A 19,165-nucleotide genomic window follows, 5' to 3' on the forward strand; every position below is an offset into this window, starting at 1 on the left:
ATGAAATGAAATGTATCGAGAACATTCAAATGGTGATAGTAAATTGGTGAAAGCAATGAGAAAGAAGTATCAGAGCCCCCCCTCCCCGCCCGACATCCAGCAGCTGCACCAGAATTCCCCCGCCCGAGGATACTAAGCTACGTGTCGTACATGTACGAGTGTTTCACGTCGCAGATTAGAGCGCAGATCAGAGTGTCGGGCAAGTCCCAGGCCATTTTAATAGCAGGAATTGAGTATTTTAGATGTAGTGAGATGCAATCAAGATGCTTTGACGATGATGAACCCGGACAGGGCGTTAACCTCACTGACTTTATAAGTCCAGGAGGCCGTCGAAAAGAGATTAGAGTGAAGTGCTTGAGTGGTTTAGCTAATGAAACGGCCTTATTTACAAGACGCCGGAAACTTGATTTAGATCTTGCTAATTCAATGAAGGTTGTTAATTTCCAAGCTAATTGCAAACCCGGTAAAGTTTTGTTCAAAGTCTGGAAGCTCTTCAAAAATGCCAAATCAGTCAAGATAGGAAAATTAAGACCAAACCAGAAGAGAGAAAAATAACAATGCCGATGTAATGGATGGTTAAACTTTTTTGGCAGTGGTGATTGCAATCGTGCGAAGCGTCTTACCGATAAAAAGAAGCGAAAATTTGGCAATATGAAGATAGAAAAAGTCGGGAGTGTAAAGTGTATTGGCATTGATCACAAGATGAAAATAATAGTTTCACAATTGATTCTATTTAAAGCGAAAAAGGAAGCTCCAAGACAGTTTTACAGCTGGTGTCACCGTTGGTCCCCCAAAAACGATAATCGTTTCGCTAAAAATTTTTTTGATGGCTCGTTATCTAATGGTGTGGTGCTTGTTGAGTGATCTTTTGTTCTTTATTATTTTGTCGTGTAGATTTAGTCGATAGACTGAGAATTTTTATAACTTGATGTCTATAACAGCATAACCTGAATTCAAGAATGTGCAATATGACAGCTTTTTTCAGTTATTCCACTTGTATTACTTACTCTAATATACAATTGGTTTTTTGAGGATTCTGCAGGAGAAACCCTAGATTATCAATATAATCGATGAAAAAATTCCATTTTTTCTTGAAATTTTCGATTTTTCCGAATAACCAATTTAAAAAAAGCTATTTTTGATTAGGTCATAGAGTTTTCCGAATTGAACCAAAATTGGTATGGAGTATCCCTTGTGTAGATAGAGTCTAAAACAAATTAAGTTTTTGGTACAGCTTGCCTAGGAAAAAGTTAGCTTTTTTACGGAGATTTCAATTCAATAATTTTAAATATAGTTCTTTTTTATCGGGTCAGGGAGCTGTCCAAATTAAACCAAACTGTGTATTGAGTATACCATGGGTATATAGAGTGTAAAACAAACATAATTTTTGGTATAGCTTGCCTAGGAAAAAAATTTTTGCTTTCATACGGAAATTTGCGATTGTTTCCAATATTTAATTTCCATATATAGTATTTTTCATCGGTTCAAGGAGTTGTTCTAATCGAACCAAACATGGTATGGAGTAACCCCTGTGTAGCTAGAGTCTAAAACAAAAATAATTTTTTGCATAGCTTGCCTAAGAAAAAATTTAGTTTTTCGTACGGAAATTTGCGAATTTTGCGATTAACCAATTTTAAAATTAGGTCTTTTTCGTAGGGTCAAAAACTTCTTGAAATTGAACCAAACTCGGTATGGAGAATCACCTGTGTAGCTAGAGTCGAAAACAAAAAAACATTTGTATAGCTTGCCTAAGAAAAAAGTTAGTTCTTCGTACGGAAATTTGCGAATTTCGCGATAAACGAATTTTATAATTCGGACTTTTTCTTATGGTCAAAAACTTCTTGAAATTAAACCAAACTCGGTATGGAGAATCACCTGTGTAGCTAGAGTCTAAAACAAAAAAAAAAATTTTTGTATAGCTTGCCTAGGAAAAAAGTTGGCTTTCATACGGAAATTTGCGATTATTTCCAATGTTTATTTTTCAAATATTGTATTTCTCATCGGGTCAATGAACTGTTCAAATCCAAACAAATTTGGTATGGAGTATCCTCTGTGTATAGCTTGTATAGCTTGCCTAGGAACAAAGTTAGTTTTCGTACGGAAATTTGTGAATATCGCGATTAAAGAATTCTAAAAATAGGTCATTTCGTATGGTCAAAAACTTCTTGAAACTAAACTAAACTCTTTATGGAGTATCACTTGTGTAGCTAGAGTCTAAAACAAAAAGAATTTTTTGTATAGCTTGCCTAAGAAAAAAGTTAGTTTTTCGTACGGAAATTTGCGAATTTCGCGATTAACGAATTTTATAATTCGGACTTTTTCTTCTGGTCAAAAACTTCTTGAAACTGAACTAAACTCGGTATGGAGTATCCCTTCTGTATCTAGAGTCTAAAACAAAAGAATTTTTTGTATAGCTTGCCTAAGAAAAAATTTAGTTTTTCGTACGGAAATTTGCGATTTTGCGATTAACCAATTTTAAAATTAGGTCTTTTTCGTAGGGTCAAAAACTTCTTGAAATTGAACCAAACTCGGTATGGAGAATCACCTGTGTAGCTAGAGCCGAAAACAAAAAAAAAGTTTTGTATAGCTTGCCTAAGAAAAAAGTTAGTTTTTCGTACGGAAATTTGCGAATTTCGCGATAAACGAATTTTATAATTCGGACTTTTTCTTATGGTCAAAAACTTCTTGAAATTGAACCAAACTCGGTATGGAGAATCACCTGTGTAGCTAGAGTCTAAAACAAAAAAAAATTTGTATAGCTTGCCTAGGAAAAAAGTTGGCTTTCATACGGAAATTTGCGATTATTTCCAATGTTTATTTTTCAAATATTGTATTTCTCATCGGGTCAAGGAATTGTTGAAATCCAACCAAACTTGGTATGGAGTATTCTCTGTGTATAGCTTGTATAGCTTGCCTAGGAACGAAGTTAGTTTTCGTACGGAAATTTGTGAATTTCGCGATTAAAGAATTCTAAAAATAGGTCATTTCGTATGGTCAAAAACTTCTTGAAACTAAACTAAACTCTTTATGGTGTATCACTTGTGTGGCTAGAGTCTAAAACAAAAAGAATTTTTTGTATAGCTCGCCTAAGAAAAAAGTTAGTTTTTCGTACGGAAATTTGCGAATTTCGCGATTAACGAATTTTATAATTCGGACTTTTTCTTATGGTCAAAAACTTCTTGAAACTGAACTAAACTCGGTATGGAGTATCCCTTTTGTATCTAGAGTCTAAAACAAAAAGAATTTCCGGCATAGCTTACGTAGCAAAAAATTTAGTTTTTCGTACGGAAATTTCCGAATTTCGCGAATAACGAATTTTAAAATTAGGTCTTTTCGTATGGTCAAAAACTTTTTGAAACTGAACTAAACTCGGAAAGGAGTATCACTTGTATAGCTAGAATCTAAAACAAAGAAAATTTTTTGTATAGCTTGCCCAGGAAAAAAGTTAGTTTTTCGTACGGAAATTTGCGAATTTCGCGATTAACGAATTTTAAAATTAGGTCTTTTTCGTATGCTCAAAAACTTCTTGAAATTGAATCAAACTCGGTATGGTGTATCTCCTTTGTAGCTGGAGTCTAAAACAAAATGAATTTCTTGTATAGCTTACGTAGCAAAAAAGTTAGTTTTTCGTACGGAAATTTGCGAATTTCGCGAATAACGAATCTTAAATTTAGGTCTTTTTCGTATGGTAAAAACTTCTTGAAACTGAACCAAACTCGGTATGGAGTATCACATGTGGAGCTAGAGTCTAAAACAAAAAGAATCTTTTGTATAGCTTGCCTAGGAAGAAAGTTAGTTTTTGTACAGAAATTTGCGAATTTCGCGATTGACGAATTTTAAAATTAGGTCTTTTTCGTATAGTCAAAAACTTCTTGAAACTGAACCAAACTCGGTATGGATTATCACCAGTGTAGCTAGAGTCTAAAACAAGAAGAGTTTTTTGTATAGTTTGCCAAGGAAAAAAATTAGTTTTTCGTACGGAAATTTGCGAATTTCGCGATTAACGAATTTTAAAGTTAGGTCTTTTTCGTAGGGTCAAAAACTTCTTGAAATTGAGCCAAACTCGGTATGGAGTATCCCCTCTGTAGCTAGAGTCTAAAACAATAGAATTTTTGGTATTGCTTACGTAGCAACAAATTTAGTTTTCCGTACGGAAATTTGCGAATTTTGCGAATTACGAATTTTAAAATTAGGTCTTTTTCGTATGGTCAAAAACTTCTTTCTTGAAATCGAACCAAACTCAGCATAGAGTATCCCATGTGAACGTAGATTGTAAAACAAAAAAATTTTTGCTATAGCTTGGGTAGGAAAAAAGTCCAAGAGGCTGTCCAAAAGAGATTAGAGTGAAGTGCTTGAGTGGTTTAACTAAAGAAAAAGCCTTATTTACAAGACGCAGAAAACTTGATTTAAATCTTGCTACATCAATGAAATTTGTTAATTTCCAAGATAATTGCGAACCCGGTAAAGTTTTGTCCTAAGTGCGGAAGCTCTTCAAGAATGCCAAATCATTCAAGATAGGAAAATTAAGACCGAACCAGAAGAGAGGAGAAAAAAACAATGCCGATATAATGGATGGGTAAACTTTTTTGGCAGTGGTGATTGCAATCGTGCGAAGCGTCTTACCGATAAGAGGAAGCAAAAGTTTGGCAATATGATGATAGAAAAAGTCGGGAATGTAAAGTGTATTGGCTTTGATCAAAAGAAGAAGTTCATAGTTTCACAATTGATACGATTTAAAGCGAAAAAAGAAGTTCCAAGACAGTTTTACAGCTGGGGTCACCATTGGTCCCCCAAAAACGATATTTTTTTTGCTAAAAATTTTTTTGATGGCTTGCTAATTGATGGCGTGGTGCTTGTTGAGTGATCTTTTGTTCTTTATTATTTTGTCGTGTAGATTTAGTCGATAGACTGAGAATTTTTATAACTTGATGTCTATAACAGCATAACCTGAACTCAAGAATGTGCAATATGACAGCTTTTTCAGTTGTTCCACTTGTATTACTTACTCTAATATACAATTGGTTTTTTGAGGATTTTGGAGGAGAAACCCTAGATTATCAATAGAATCGTTGAAAACATTCCATTTTTTGTTGAAATTTTCAATTTTTCCGAATAACCAATTTAAAAAAAAGCTATTTTTGATTAGGTCATAGAGTTTTCCGAATTGAACCAAAAATGATATGGAGTATCCCTTGTGTAGATAGAGTCGAAAACAGAAAAAAAATTGGAATAGCTTGCCTAGGGAAAAAAATTTGTTTTTCATACGGAAATGTGCAATTATTTCATATAAATAATTTTAAAAATAGGTCTTTTTCCTAGGGTCAAAAACTTCTTGAAATTGAACCAAACTCGGTATGGAGAATCACCTGTGTAGCTAGAGTTGAAAACAAAAAAAAATTGTATAGCTTGCCTAAGAAAAAATTTAGTTTTTCGTACGGAAATTTGCGAATTTCGCGATAAACGAATTTTATAATTCGGACTTTTTCTTATGGTCAAAAACTTCTTGAAATTAAACCAAACTCGGTAGGGAGAATCACCTGTGTAGCTAGAGTCTAAAACAAAAAAAATTTTTTGTATAGCTTGCCTAGGAAAAAAGTTGGCTTTCATACGGAAATTTGCGATTATTTCCAATGTTTATTTTTCAAATATTGTATTTCTCATCGGGTCAATGAACTGTTCAAATCCAACCAAACTTGGTATGGGTTATCCTCTGTGTATAGCTTGTATAGCTTGCCTAGGAACAAAGTTAGTTTTCGTACGGAAATTTGTGAATATCGCGATTAAAGAATTCTAAAAATAGGTCATTTCGTATGGTCAAAAACTTCTTGAAACTAAACTAAACTCTTTATGGAGTATCACTTGTGTAGCTAGAGTCTAAAACAAAAAGAATTTTTTGTATAGCTTGCCTAAGAAAAAAGTTAGTTTTTCGTACGGAAATTTGCGAATTTCGCGATTAAAGAATTTTATAATTCGGACTTTTTCTTATGGTCAAAAACTTCTTGAAACTGAACTAAACTCGGTATGGAGTATCCCTTCTGTATCTAGAGTCTAAAACAAAAGAATTTTTTGTATAGCTTGCCTAAGAAAAAATTTAGTTTTTCGTACGGAAATTTGCGATTTTGCGATTAAACAATTTTAAAATTAGGTCTTTTTCGTAGGGTCAAAAACTTCTTGAAATTGAACCAAACTCGGTATGGAGAATCACCTGTGTAGCTAGAGTCGAAAACAAAAAAATTTTTGTATAGCTTGCCTAAGAAAAAAGTTAGTTTTTCGTACGGAAATTTGCGAATTTCGCGATAAACGAATTTTATAATTCGGACTTTTTCTTATGGTCAAAAACTTCTTGAAATTGAACCAAACTCGGTATGGAGAATCACCTGTGTAGCTAGAGTCTAAAACAAAAAAAAATTTTGTATAGCTTGCCTAGGAAAAATGTTGGCTTTCATAGGGAAATTTGCGATTTTTTCCAATGTTTATTTTTCATATATTGTATTTCTCATCGGGTCAAGGAATTGTTCAAATCCAACCAAACTTGGTATGGAGTATTCTCTGTGTATAGCTTGTATAGCTTGCCTAGGAACGAAGTTAGTTTTCGTACGGAAATTTGTGAATTTCGCGATTAAAGAATTCTAAAAATAGGTCATTTCGTATGTTCAAAAACTTCTTGAAACTAAACTAAACTCTTTATGGAGTATCACTTGTGTAGCTAGAGTCTAAAACAAAAAGAATTTTTTGTATAGCTCGCCTAAGAAAAAAGTTAGTTTTTCGTACGGAAATTTGCGAATTTCGCGATTAACGAATTTTATAATTCGGACTTTTTCTTATGGTCAAAAACTTCTTGAAACTGAACTAAACTCGGTATGGAGTATCCCTTCTGTATCTAGAGTCTAAAACAAAAAGAATTTCCGGCATAGCTTACGTAGCAAAAAAGTTAGTTTTTCGTACGGAAATTTCCGAATTTCGCGAATAACGAATTTTAAAATTAGGTCTTTTCGTATGGTCAAAAACTTTTTGAAACTGAACTAAACTCGGAAAGGAGTATCACTTGTATAGCTAGAATCTAAAACAAAGAAAATTTTTTGTATAGCTTGCCCAGGAAAAAAGTTAGTTTTTCGTACGGATATTTGCGAATTTCGCGATTAACGAATTTTAAAATTAGGTCTTTTTCGTATGGTCAAAAACTCCTTGAAATTGAATCAAACTCGGTATGGTGTATCTCCTTTGTAGCTGGAGTCTAAAACAAAATGGATTTCTTGTATAGCTTACGTAGCAAAAAAGTTAGTTTTTCGTACGGAAATTTGCGAATTTCGCGAATAACGAATCTTAAATTTAGGTCTTTTTCGTATGGTCAAAAACTTCTTGAAACTGAACCAAACTCGGTATGGAGTATCACTTGTGGAGCTAGAGTCTAAAACAAAAAGAATCTTTTGTATAGCTTGCCTAGGAAGAAAGTTAATTTTTGTACAGAAATTTGCGAATTTCGCGATTAACGAATTTTAAAATTAGGTCTTTTTCGTATAGTCAAAAACTTCTTGAAACTGAACCAAACTCGGTATGGATTATCACCAGTGTAGCTAGAGTCTAAAACAAGAAGAGTTTTTTGTATAGTTTGCCTAGGAAAAAAATTAGTTTTTCGTACGGAAATTTGCGAATTTCGCGATTAACGAATTTTAAAGTTAGGTCTTTTTCGTATAGTCAAAAACTTCTTGAAACTGAACCAAACTCGGTATGGATTATCACCAGTGTAGCTAGAGTCTAAAACAAGAAGAGTTTTTTGTATAGTTTGCCTAGGAAAAAAATTAGTTTTTCGTACGGAAATTTGCGAATTTCGCGATTAACGAATTTTAAAATTAGGTCTTTTTCGTATGGTCAAAAACTCCATGAAATTGAATCAAACTCGGTATGGTGTATCTCCTTTGTAGCTGGAGTCTAAAACAAAATGAATTTCTTGTATAGCTTACGTAGCAAAAAAGTTAGTTTTTCGTACGGAAATTTGCGAATTTCGCGAATAACGAATCTTAAATTTAGGTCTTTTTCGTATGGTCAAAAACTTCTTGAAACTGAACCAAACTCGGTATGGAGTATCACTTGTGGAGCTAGAGTCTAAAACAAAAAGAATCTTTTGTATAGCTTGCCTAGGAAGAAAGTTAATTTTTGTACAGAAATTTGCGAATTTCGCGATTAACGAATTTTAAAATTAGGTCTTTTTCGTATAGTCAAAAACTTCTTGAAACTGAACCAAACACGGTATGGATTATCACCAGTGTAGCTAGAGTCTAAAACAAGAAGAGTTTTTTGTATAGTTTGCCTAAGAAAAAAATTAGTTTTTCGTACGGAAATTTGCGAATTTCGCGATTAACGAATTTTAAAGTTAGGTCTTTTTCGTAGGGTCAAAAACTTCTTGAAATTGAGCCAAACTCGGTATGGAGTATCCCCTCTGTAGCTAGAGTCTAAAACAATAGAATTTTTGGTATTGCTTACGTAGCAACAAATTTAGTTTTCCGTACGGAAATTTGCGAATTTTGCGAATTACGAATTTTAAAATTAGGTCTTTTTCGTATGGTCAAAAACTCCTTGAAATTGAATCAAACTCGGTATGGTGTATCTCCTTTGTAGCTGGAGTCTAAAACAAAATGGATTTCTTGTATAGCTTACGTAGCAAAAAAGTTAGTTTTTCGTACGGAAATTTGCGAATTTCGCGAATAACGAATCTTAAATTTAGGTCTTTTTCGTATGGTCAAAAACTTCTTGAAACTGAACCAAACTCGGTATGGAGTATCACTTGTGGAGCTAGAGTCTAAAACAAAAAGAATCTTTTGTATAGCTTGCCTAGGAAGAAAGTTAATTTTTGTACAGAAATTTGCGAATTTCGCGATTAACGAATTTTAAAATTAGGTCTTTTTCGTATAGTCAAAAACTTCTTGAAACTGAACCAAACTCGGTATGGATTATCACCAGTGTAGCTAGAGTCTAAAACAAGAAGAGTTTTTTGTATAGTTTGCCTAGGAAAAAAATTAGTTTTTCGTACGGAAATTTGCGAATTTCGCGATTAACGAATTTTAAAGTTAGGTCTTTTTCGTATAGTCAAAAACTTCTTGAAACTGAACCAAACTCGGTATGGATTATCACCAGTGTAGCTAGAGTCTAAAACAAGAAGAGTTTTTTGTATAGTTTGCCTAGGAAAAAAATTAGTTTTTCGTACGGAAATTTGCGAATTTCGCGATTAACGAATTTTAAAATTAGGTCTTTTTCGTATGGTCAAAAACTCCATGAAATTGAATCAAACTCGGTATGGTGTATCTCCTTTGTAGCTGGAGTCTAAAACAAAATGAATTTCTTGTATAGCTTACGTAGCAAAAAAGTTAGTTTTTCGTACGGAAATTTGCGAATTTCGCGAATAACGAATCTTAAATTTAGGTCTTTTTCGTATGGTCAAAAACTTCTTGAAACTGAACCAAACTCGGTATGGAGTATCACTTGTGGAGCTAGAGTCTAAAACAAAAAGAATCTTTTGTATAGCTTGCCTAGGAAGAAAGTTAATTTTTGTACAGAAATTTGCGAATTTCGCGATTAACGAATTTTAAAATTAGGTCTTTTTCGTATAGTCAAAAACTTCTTGAAACTGAACCAAACACGGTATGGATTATCACCAGTGTAGCTAGAGTCTAAAACAAGAAGAGTTTTTTGTATAGTTTGCCTAAGAAAAAAATTAGTTTTTCGTACGGAAATTTGCGAATTTCGCGATTAACGAATTTTAAAGTTAGGTCTTTTTCGTATAGTCAAAAACTTCTTGAAACTGAACCAAACTCGGTATGGATTATCACCAGTGTAGCTAGAGTCTAAAACAAGAAGAGTTTTTTGTATAGTTTGCCTAGGAAAAAAATTAGTTTTTCGTACGGAAATTTGCGAATTTCGCGATTAACGAATTTTAAAGTTAGGTCTTTTTCGTAGGGTCAAAAACTTCTTGAAATTGAACCAAACTCGGTATGGAGTATCCCCTCTGTAGCTAGAGTCTAAAACAATAGAATTTTTGGTATTGCTTACGTAGCAACAAATTTAGTTTTCCGTACGGAAATTTGCGAATTTTGCGAATTACGAATTTTAAAATTAGGTCTTTTTCGTATGGTCAAAAACTTCTTTCTTGAAATCGAACAAACTCAGCATAGAGTATCCCATGTGAACGTAGATTGTAAAACAAAAAAATTTTTGCCATAGCTTGGGTAGGAAAAAAAGTCCAAGAGGCTGTCGAAAAGAGATTAGAGTGAAGTGCTTGAGTGGTTTAACTAAAGAAAAAGCCTTATTTACAAGACGCAGGAAACTTGATTTAGATCTTGCTACATCAATGAAATTTGTTAATTTCCAAGATAATTGCGAACCCGGTAAAGTTTTGTCCAAAGTGCGGAAGCTCTTCAAGAATGCCAAATCATTCAAGATAGAAAAATTAAGACCGAACCAGAAGAGAGGAGAAAAAAACAATGCCGATATAATGGATGGGTAAACTTTTTTGGCAGTGGTGATTGCAATCGTGCGAAGCGTCTTACCGATAAGAGGAAGCAAAAGTTTGGCAATATGATGATAGAAAAAGTCGGGAATGTAAAGTGTATTGGCTTTGATCAAAAGAAGAAGTTCATAGTTTCACAATTGATACGATTTAAAGCGAAAAAAGAAGTTCCAAGACAGTTTTACAGCTGGGGTCACCATTGGTCCCCCAAAAACGATATTTTTTTGCTAAAAATTTTTTTGATGGCTTGCTAATTGATGGCGTGGTGCTTGTTGAGTGATCTTTTGTTCTTTATTATTTTGTCGTGTAGATTTAGTCGATAGACTGAGAATTTTTATAACTTGATGTCTGTAACAGCATAACCTGAATTCAAGAATGTGCAATATGACAGCTTTTTTCAGTTATTCCACTTGTATTACTTACTCTAATATACAATTGGTTTTTTGAGGATTTTGGAGGAGAAACCCTAGATTATCAATAGAATCGTTGAAAACATTCCATTTTTTGTTGAAATTTTCGATTTTTCCGAATAACCATATTAAAAAAAGCTATTTTTGATTAGGTCATAGAGTTTTCCGAATTGAACCAAAAATGATATGGAGTATCCCTTGTGTAGATAGAGTCGAAAACAGAAAAAAAATTTGGAATAGCTTGCCTAGGGAAAAAATTTGTTTTTCATACGGAAATGTGCAATTATTTCATATAAATAATTTTAAAAATAGGTCTTTTTCTTTGGGTCAAGGAGTTGTTCAAATCGTACCAAACTTGGTAAGGAGTATTTCCTGTGTAGCTAGAGTCTAAAACAAAAAGAATTTTTGGTATAGCTTGCCTAGGAAAAAAGTTAGCTTTTCATACGGAAATTTGCGATTAATTCAAAAAGTTTTAAAAATTGGTCGTTTTCATCGGGTCAAGGAGTTGTCCAAACTGGCTCTGAATTATACCATGGGAACCTAGAGTGTAAAACAAAAAAAAAATTTTGGTATGGCTTGCTTAAGAAAAAGTTTGCTTTCATACGGAAATTTGCGATTATTTCAAAAATTTAATGTTCAAATATAGTATTTACATCGGGTCAAGGAAATGTTCAAATCTAACCAAACTTGGTAAGGAGTATCCCCTGTGTAGCTAGAGTCTAAAACGAAAAAAAGTTTTTCGTATAACTTGCCTAGGAAAATAGTTAGTTTTTCGTACGGAAGTTTGCGAATTTCGCGATTAACCAATTTTAAAAATAGGTCATTTTCGTGGGGTCAAAAACCTCTTGAAATTGAACCAAACTCGGTATGGAGTATCTTTTCTGTAGCTACAGTCTAAAACAAAAAGAATTTTTGGTATAGCTTACGTAGCAAAAGAGTTAGTTTTTCGTACGGAAATTTGCGAATTTCTCGAATAACGAATTTGAAATTTAGGTCTTTTCGTATGATCATAAACTCTTTGAAACTGAACCAAACTCGGTATGGAGTATCAACTGTGTATCTAGAGTCTAAAACCAAAAAATGGTATAAGTTACGTAGCAAAAAAAAATATTTTTTGTACGGAAATTTGCGAATTTCGCGAATAATAGATTTTAATATAAGGTCTTTTTTGTATGATAAAAAATTTTTTGAAATTGAACCAAACTCGGTATAAAGTATCCCATGTGAACCTAAATTATGAAACAAAAAAATTATTTTTGTAAAAAGAATTTAAAAATAGGTCATTTTGATTAGGTCATAGAGTCGTCCAAAGTGAACCAAACTTGGCATGGAGTATGTCATCTGTGTCTAGAGCGTAAAACAAAAAGAATTTTTGCTATAGCTTGCGTATTTAGGATCCATTGCTTCGAAAAATCCATAGCTTTGAGAAAGAAAGGAAACTATTTCAAACGAAATCTAACGTCGAATAGTAACTCCTTGACCAAAATTTTGTGACAGAAAGTGCTCTGACATAGTGCGTGTGTCAGTGAGCATGAGTATCTTAAATGTTAATGAATCTATATATCTTAGATGTAGGATTATATATGTCGTAAATGTTCAGGAATGGAAAGCACTACTCGACAACAGAAACATGTGCAATGACTGCGCAGACATGAAAGCTAACTTTGACTAAAAAATAGAACTGGAACTTGATTTGCGCGGATGCTAATTCAAATTCTTTATTGTTATTATTATTAAGTATTTGTTAAATAACTCCACAATAAATTCAGCTTCCGTGTAATTAATACAAACCCAAATTAAATTTGCAACGATTTTGCTTGTTCTTGATCTGATGCTTGATTAAATTTTAAAATTTTAATACTTTCCAAGTTTTTTTTTCTAACACTGCTCTAAGACTCCTCAGATTTTTGAATCAATTTTTTTCCAACCAACAGTTGTGATTTTTATGATTAAATAAACAAATCGTGGTTTATAGTGAACTTAGCTGTTCTTCAATTCTTTTCAACCGACAATATTTGTAAAAAATAACCAGAAATTGCAATGTGAAAAGAAAACATGAGCTTCTTTTGGTCGTAAGGGGAAAGTACGTTCCTTTTCTTCAGGATGAAAGGACAAATTTTTGCGTTCAAGCGGAACCTGGTGTCCTTGTTCAGTTATTCGACCAGTGTTTTGTGACGGTAAAGGACTAATTATCCGGATACTCTAGGTTTTCCGGAAGTTGTTTGTTGAGTAGGTTGTCGTTATTGTGAAGTTTATTTTTTTTGTGGGCAACCAAAATTGCCGTAAATGGTCGAAAGTTTTTCGTGGCCTCAAGTAAAGTGATACCTAGGATCGAGGCTACAGTTTTTGTGAGCGCGTGCGTTCATGAATAAGTTACAGAGAAAGTTACTTGAGATTTTTCCGCAGCAGCATGTTTTGTTAACTTCTGCAAGATGGATGGTAAGAATTCGCACCCGGAACAAATTTAGAAGAGTTTTTCTATGACAAGATCTAGTGTGCCTAAATTCATTTAGAACTTGAAATATCTCGGCATCAATTTTCATGGGATCAAGGAGTTGTCCAAATCAAACCAAACTTGGTGTGGAGTTTCCCCCATGGTAGCTGGACTCTGAGGCAAAAAATTTTTTCGGTGTAACTTGCCTCTGAATAAAGTTAGTTTTTCGTACGGAAATTTAGGATTATTTCAAATAAGTATTTTAAAAATAGGTGTTTTTGATTAGATCATAGAGTCGTCCAAAGTGAATCAAACTTGGTGTGGAGTATCCCCATGGTATGTGAACTCTGAGACAAAAAAAATTCGGCATAATTGCCTCTGAAAAAAGTTAATTTTTCGTACGGACATTTGGGATTATTTCAAATGAGTAATTTTAAAAATAGGTCTTTTTGATTAGGTCATAGAGTCGTCCAAAGTGAATCAAACATGGTATGGAGTATCTCATTTATGTCCTAAATGTAGAACAAAAAAATTTTTGCTATAGCTTGCGTAGGAAAAAAGTTAGTTTTTCGTACGTTAATTTCAGATTAATTCGAATAATTAATTTAGATTATTTTTAAAAATTAGTCTTTTTGATTAGGTCATAGAGTTGTCCAAAGTGAGCCAAAATCGGTATGGAGTATACCATGGGTACCTAGAGTATAAAACAAAAAGATTTTTTGCTATAATTTGACTAGGAAAAAAGTTAGTTTTTCATATAGAAATCTGCTGATATTTCAAATAAAAAATTTTAAAAATACGTCTTTTTCGTATGGTCGAAAACTTCTTGCAATTCAACCAAACTAGGAATAGAATATCTTATGTGTACCTAGATAATAAGACAAATAGAGTTTTTGCTATAGCTTGCTTAGGAAAGAAGTTAGTTTTTCCTATATTAATTTTCGATTAATTCGAATAACGAATTTTAAATAAATTTTAAAAATTGGTCATTTTGAGTAGGTCATAGAGTTGTCCAAAAGGAATCAAACTTGGTGTGGAGTATTTCCATGGTAGGTGGACTCTGAGACAAAAAGTATTTTTGGTATAGCTTGCCTCTGAAAAAGGTTAGTTTTTCGTACGGAAATTTGGGATTATTTCATATAAGTAATCTTAAAAACAGGTCTTTTTGATTAGGTCATAGAGTTTTCCAAATCGAACCGAAATTGGTATGGAGCATTCCCAGTTTATCTAAATTGTAAGGCTTAAAAAACAATTGATGTAGCTGGTATTGGTGCAGAAGTTATGTCTTTTAAGTGTTGCTTGGTTTTTTTTTAAAAAAAATATTTAAAAAAGTTAAAAAATGGGTGGGACGACTCTCGGGCGTCAAGATTTGTCGGTGCGCTCTGTCCCCCCGCTACTCGTTCTCTCATCCGTGTTTTCGTCTCTCGTTCGTCTCTCGCGTTCTCTCGTTCGTGTCTCGCGTTCTCTCGCTCGTCTCGCGTTCTCTCGCTCGTCTCTCGCGTTGTCTCGCTCGTCTCTCGCTTCGGTCTTTTGGTTTGAGTCTATGATGTGTGTTCATGATGTATGATATATGTTTATGTTGATTTCAGTTTTCTTGAATGACTGTCAAACAAATTCTTATTAAAAAATCTTATTAGAGGTTCATTTTATTCTTAATATTGATAGGTAGACACCTTGAATTTTGCTCACGATAGCAAACATAAGGCAATATTTCCTATTAGTATAAAGATGTTCATGTACCTCACCTAAAAAAAAGACTATATGTGGATTTGTGGACTCATGGAGCCCTCTGGCGCCTTCATCTTCAATGGGAACCTACAAGCATAAAAGGTTAGTTTTTAAGTCTGGACATATGCAACTTTTAACGCACGATAGTCTGATCATAGGTAACTTTGAACGCTCGACAGTCTGGACATAGGCAATTTTGAAGGCACGCTAGTCTGACCATGAACGCACGAAATTTTTTTCGTGCGTTCATGATCAGACTTTTGTGCGTTCAAAACGGCCTATGTCCAGACTGTCGAGCGTTCAAAGTTACCTATGATCAGACTATCCTGCGTTAAACGTTGCATATGTCCAGACTATCGTGCGTTCAAAGTTACATATGTCCAGATTATCGTGCGTTCAAATTTGCTTATGTCCAGACTATCGTGCGTTCAAAATTTCATATGTCCAGACTATCTTGCGTTCAAAATTGCCTATCTCCAGACTATCGTGTATTCAAAACTGCATATGTCCAGACTATCGTGCGTTCATTTTTTTTCCAGACCGTGTAGTGTTGAACACATGGTGCCACCTTGTGCGTTCATTTTGTTCTGGACATATCGACTTTTGGTCTGGCACCTGAACTTGGGTTGTAATCTAATCAAAAAACTAGCAGTTATCATTGTCTTCATCTTTATCATAGGATGTCTTCTATGATTTCATTCTGTACATCACATATTTTGTATTTTTACATCATTAGAACAATCTACTCATGTTCTGTTTTCTGGTTCTGCTGTCATATGTAGAACCGTAGTCTATCTTTGTAAAAGGAACCGTAGTCTATCATCACTGTAAATGCAGACTTAGACAGATTTTGTTTCCGCGGGACTTTCGTTGCTTGCGTAGTAAATGTCATCTTACGTGTATATTGAAAAGTCTTGAATTGAACGTCAGATGCCACTGCACATGGTTTTAATAATGTCAGTTATTTTGACAATGTATAGTTTTTTCATTTAATTTGTGAGTTTATGAAATATTTGGCTGTTTTACTAATGAAGCGCAACAAAGTATATGACTATCAGATAAAATAGGTTTCTACCTTGTTTCTACAATGTCAGTTATATTGACAGTCTGTAGTTGTTTCATTCAATTTGTGAGTTTATAAAACTTTTGAAGTGTTGAGTTTTTAAAAATGAAGCGCAATAAAGTATATGATTATCTGATAAAATAGTTTGTTCACAAAATCTGCAGGCGCTTAAGTTTTTCAGCGACTAGGAATTGGCATTCTATGGAGACTATGACTTTGTATGACATATTTGTATGCGCAGCTTTCATTGCTATATCTCAGAATTATTGAATCAAAATCAAATCTGCAACGAGGGCTGTTTTCACAGCGTTTTGAATATTATATGACTCCAAATCAGCTTCATACAACTTCAGGATATTCGCCTTGGCACGGCCTTTGGGAAGAAGGGAATCTATGTGGTACAGGATGTCTCGAATGGGATTATTTCGGCGTAGTATGTGACCAAGATGTGCTGATCTTCGTTTTGCAATGTGATCTGAAATGGGGGTTTGTCTTGTCATATGGTACAGCTTCTCGTTTTTGACAATTTTTGGGTAGTGTATGTCATGGCAGGCTCTAAGTTGTCTTCTGTGGAAGGAATCTAATCCCTTGGCTATCATGGATGAGCGGTGTGATGGCCGTTCAAATTCCTTCGGGAATTCAAATCTAAAACAAAGCTTTAGGATAGCCACGTGGAATATTAGAATTATCCTCGGACAAGCTCCAATTGCCGGATTAATTTTTTACATGAGTAATAGTTTTTCATTAATTCGATTTTTTTTGCAAATTGAAGTTTTTCCATGGGTAATGGTATTGCTCTGATTTTTCGTGGAATCCAATTCCCATGTTTAAATTTCTACAAACTACCTCTGTTTTTTTTCCAATTTTTGGTTTTAGTAGACTCGTTCACCGTTACAATATTTTGGCGCAATTTTGTAACCACCATTATTGGAGAAATTGCATCCAAATAAACTTCCTTACTTTTCACACCAAATGGAAATTAACCGTTAGCAGTATTCAGTTTCCCTTTTGTTGACGATAGGCGAGAAATATTTCCAGGGAACGTTAATCGACAATCTGTAGGAGCATCTGTGACAGGGCGTACGCTGTTAAGTTCTAGAATTTAATGAAATGTATAATGTTGTGAAAAGAACATTGAAACTTCCTTAGGTGCTCGGAGAGGAGAGCAATCAGGCCTTGAACATGGAAGTGTTCGGGAGCTGGCATCTTTGAGTTTAAATATTCAATCAAAAAAGTTCTACCTTGATGTTAAAGAAAACATGTCAGGGCGCTTTGTAAAAATTGCAGAGGTTAGTTAAAATTTTATTTAGCATTAATAACAGCAATTTTATCTCAGAGTTGTAATTATATAATTTTCAAACATTTGTTGATAGAGTTTTGTTTGTGTTAGATTGAGCGAGATCAAAGTCTATAAATATTTCAAGTATGATCTTAGCATTTCATGACTTTATCAGATCAATGATTTTACATAAACGTATCCGGAATCAAGAACAAAGTGATCTTTGATATGACGTCAACCAAGCTACTCCTAGACCATCCAGTCAGCTTTGCCGACTTCTACATATCACTAGGCTAGTCAGTTTTGATATATATTTTTAGCCCAATCTACATGCTGAAGCATAGACCACAGTGACTGTGAAAGCTTCAAAGAAAAACTCTCAATTAAACAGTTTCCATTTCAAGTTTTAAATCCAGATAAGTGAAGTCGGTAGACTAATTTGCCGCAAAGTCATATGTTTCTAACATGCATAAAATTTGAAGCGCAAATAGCCACATGAATGTTTATTCATTTTGCTTTTTGCCCCGTTTTTTTGTTGAAAATTTTGGATCTTTTTGCGTCCTGGGAATTAATTTGGTAAAGTTTGCGCAGTTAAATACCAAAAAATTGTTCTTTGTGTATGGGAGAGCCCTTGGTTTGTCGCGCGCATCCCTGAGAATTTTAAACATAGTTTGCAATTGCAGATTCACTTTTGTCAGATTTGTTTTTTTAAATAATGGGGTCTTATTGTATTGTTTTTAAATAATGGGGTCTTAAGTAGACTATTTGAGGTGCAAGCCTAAAATGGCTCTGAAGCTGGTAATTTATGAAAATTGGGATCCATTGCTTCGAAAAGTCCATAGCTTTGAGAAAGGAAGGAAACTATTTCAAACAAAATCCAAAGTCGAATAGTAACTCCTGGGCCAAAATTTGTAACAAAAAGTTCTCTGACATAGTGCGTGTGTCAGTGAGCATGAATATCTTAACTGTTAATCAATCTATATATCTTAAATGTAGGATTATATATGTCGTAAGTGTTCAGGAATGGAAAGCACTAGTCGAAAAGAGAAACATGTGCAATGACTGCACAGACATGAAAGCTAACTTTGACGAAAAATAAAACTTGAAATTGATTTGCGCGGATGCTAATTCAAATTCTTTAGTGTTATTATTATTCCTTATTTTGTTAAACGACTCCACAATAAATTCGGCTTCCGCGTAAAAATACAAAACCCAAATTAAATTTGCATTGGTTTTGCTTGTGCTTGGTCTGATGCTTGAATAAAATTCTAATATTTTCCAAGTTTATTTTTTTATTACTGCTCTAAAACTCCTCAGATTTTTGAATCAACCTATTACCAACCAACTGTTATGATTCATATGATTATTTAAACATATCGTGGTTTATATTGAACTTAGATGTTCTTCATATCTGTAAAAATAACAAATTGAAATAGCAATGTGAAACAAAAACATGAGCTTCTTTTGGTCGTAAGGGGAAAGTACGTTCCTTTTCAAGATGGAAGGACAAATTTTTGTGGTTTGTCACAGTGTTTTGTGACGGTAAAGGACTAGTTATCCGGATACTATAGGTTGTCCGGAAGTTGTTTGTTGAGTGAGTTGTCGTTTTTGTGAAGTTTATTATTTTCTGTGGGCAACCAAAATTGCCGTAAATAGTCGAAAGCTTTTCGTGGCCTCAAGTAAAGTGATACCAAATATCCAGGCTAGTTTTTGTGAGCGCGTGTGTTCATGAGTATGTTACGGAGAAAAT

The 19,165-nt window shown here is 33.8% G+C and overlaps 1 protein-coding gene across 1 annotated transcript in view; it reads left to right on the forward strand.

Moving 5' to 3' along the window:
• Positions 1 to 17,348, forward strand: part of LOC142341358 (cytohesin-1-like) — a 27,340-nt gene extending 9,992 nt beyond the window's left edge. Inside the window, exons 5-6 of the mRNA XM_075392286.1 lie at positions 175 to 345; positions 17,286 to 17,348. Coding sequence (XP_075248401.1) covers positions 175 to 345; positions 17,286 to 17,348 — 234 coding nt within the window. The remainder of the gene's footprint in view (positions 1 to 174; positions 346 to 17,285) is intronic.
• Positions 17,349 to 19,165: the final 1,817 nt, after the last annotated feature.

The sequence above is a fragment of the Convolutriloba macropyga genome, chromosome 6 (assembly GCF_964194025.1).
Source record: "Convolutriloba macropyga chromosome 6, txConMacr16.3, whole genome shotgun sequence".
Classification (NCBI taxonomy): domain Eukaryota; kingdom Metazoa; phylum Xenacoelomorpha; order Acoela; family Convolutidae; genus Convolutriloba; species Convolutriloba macropyga.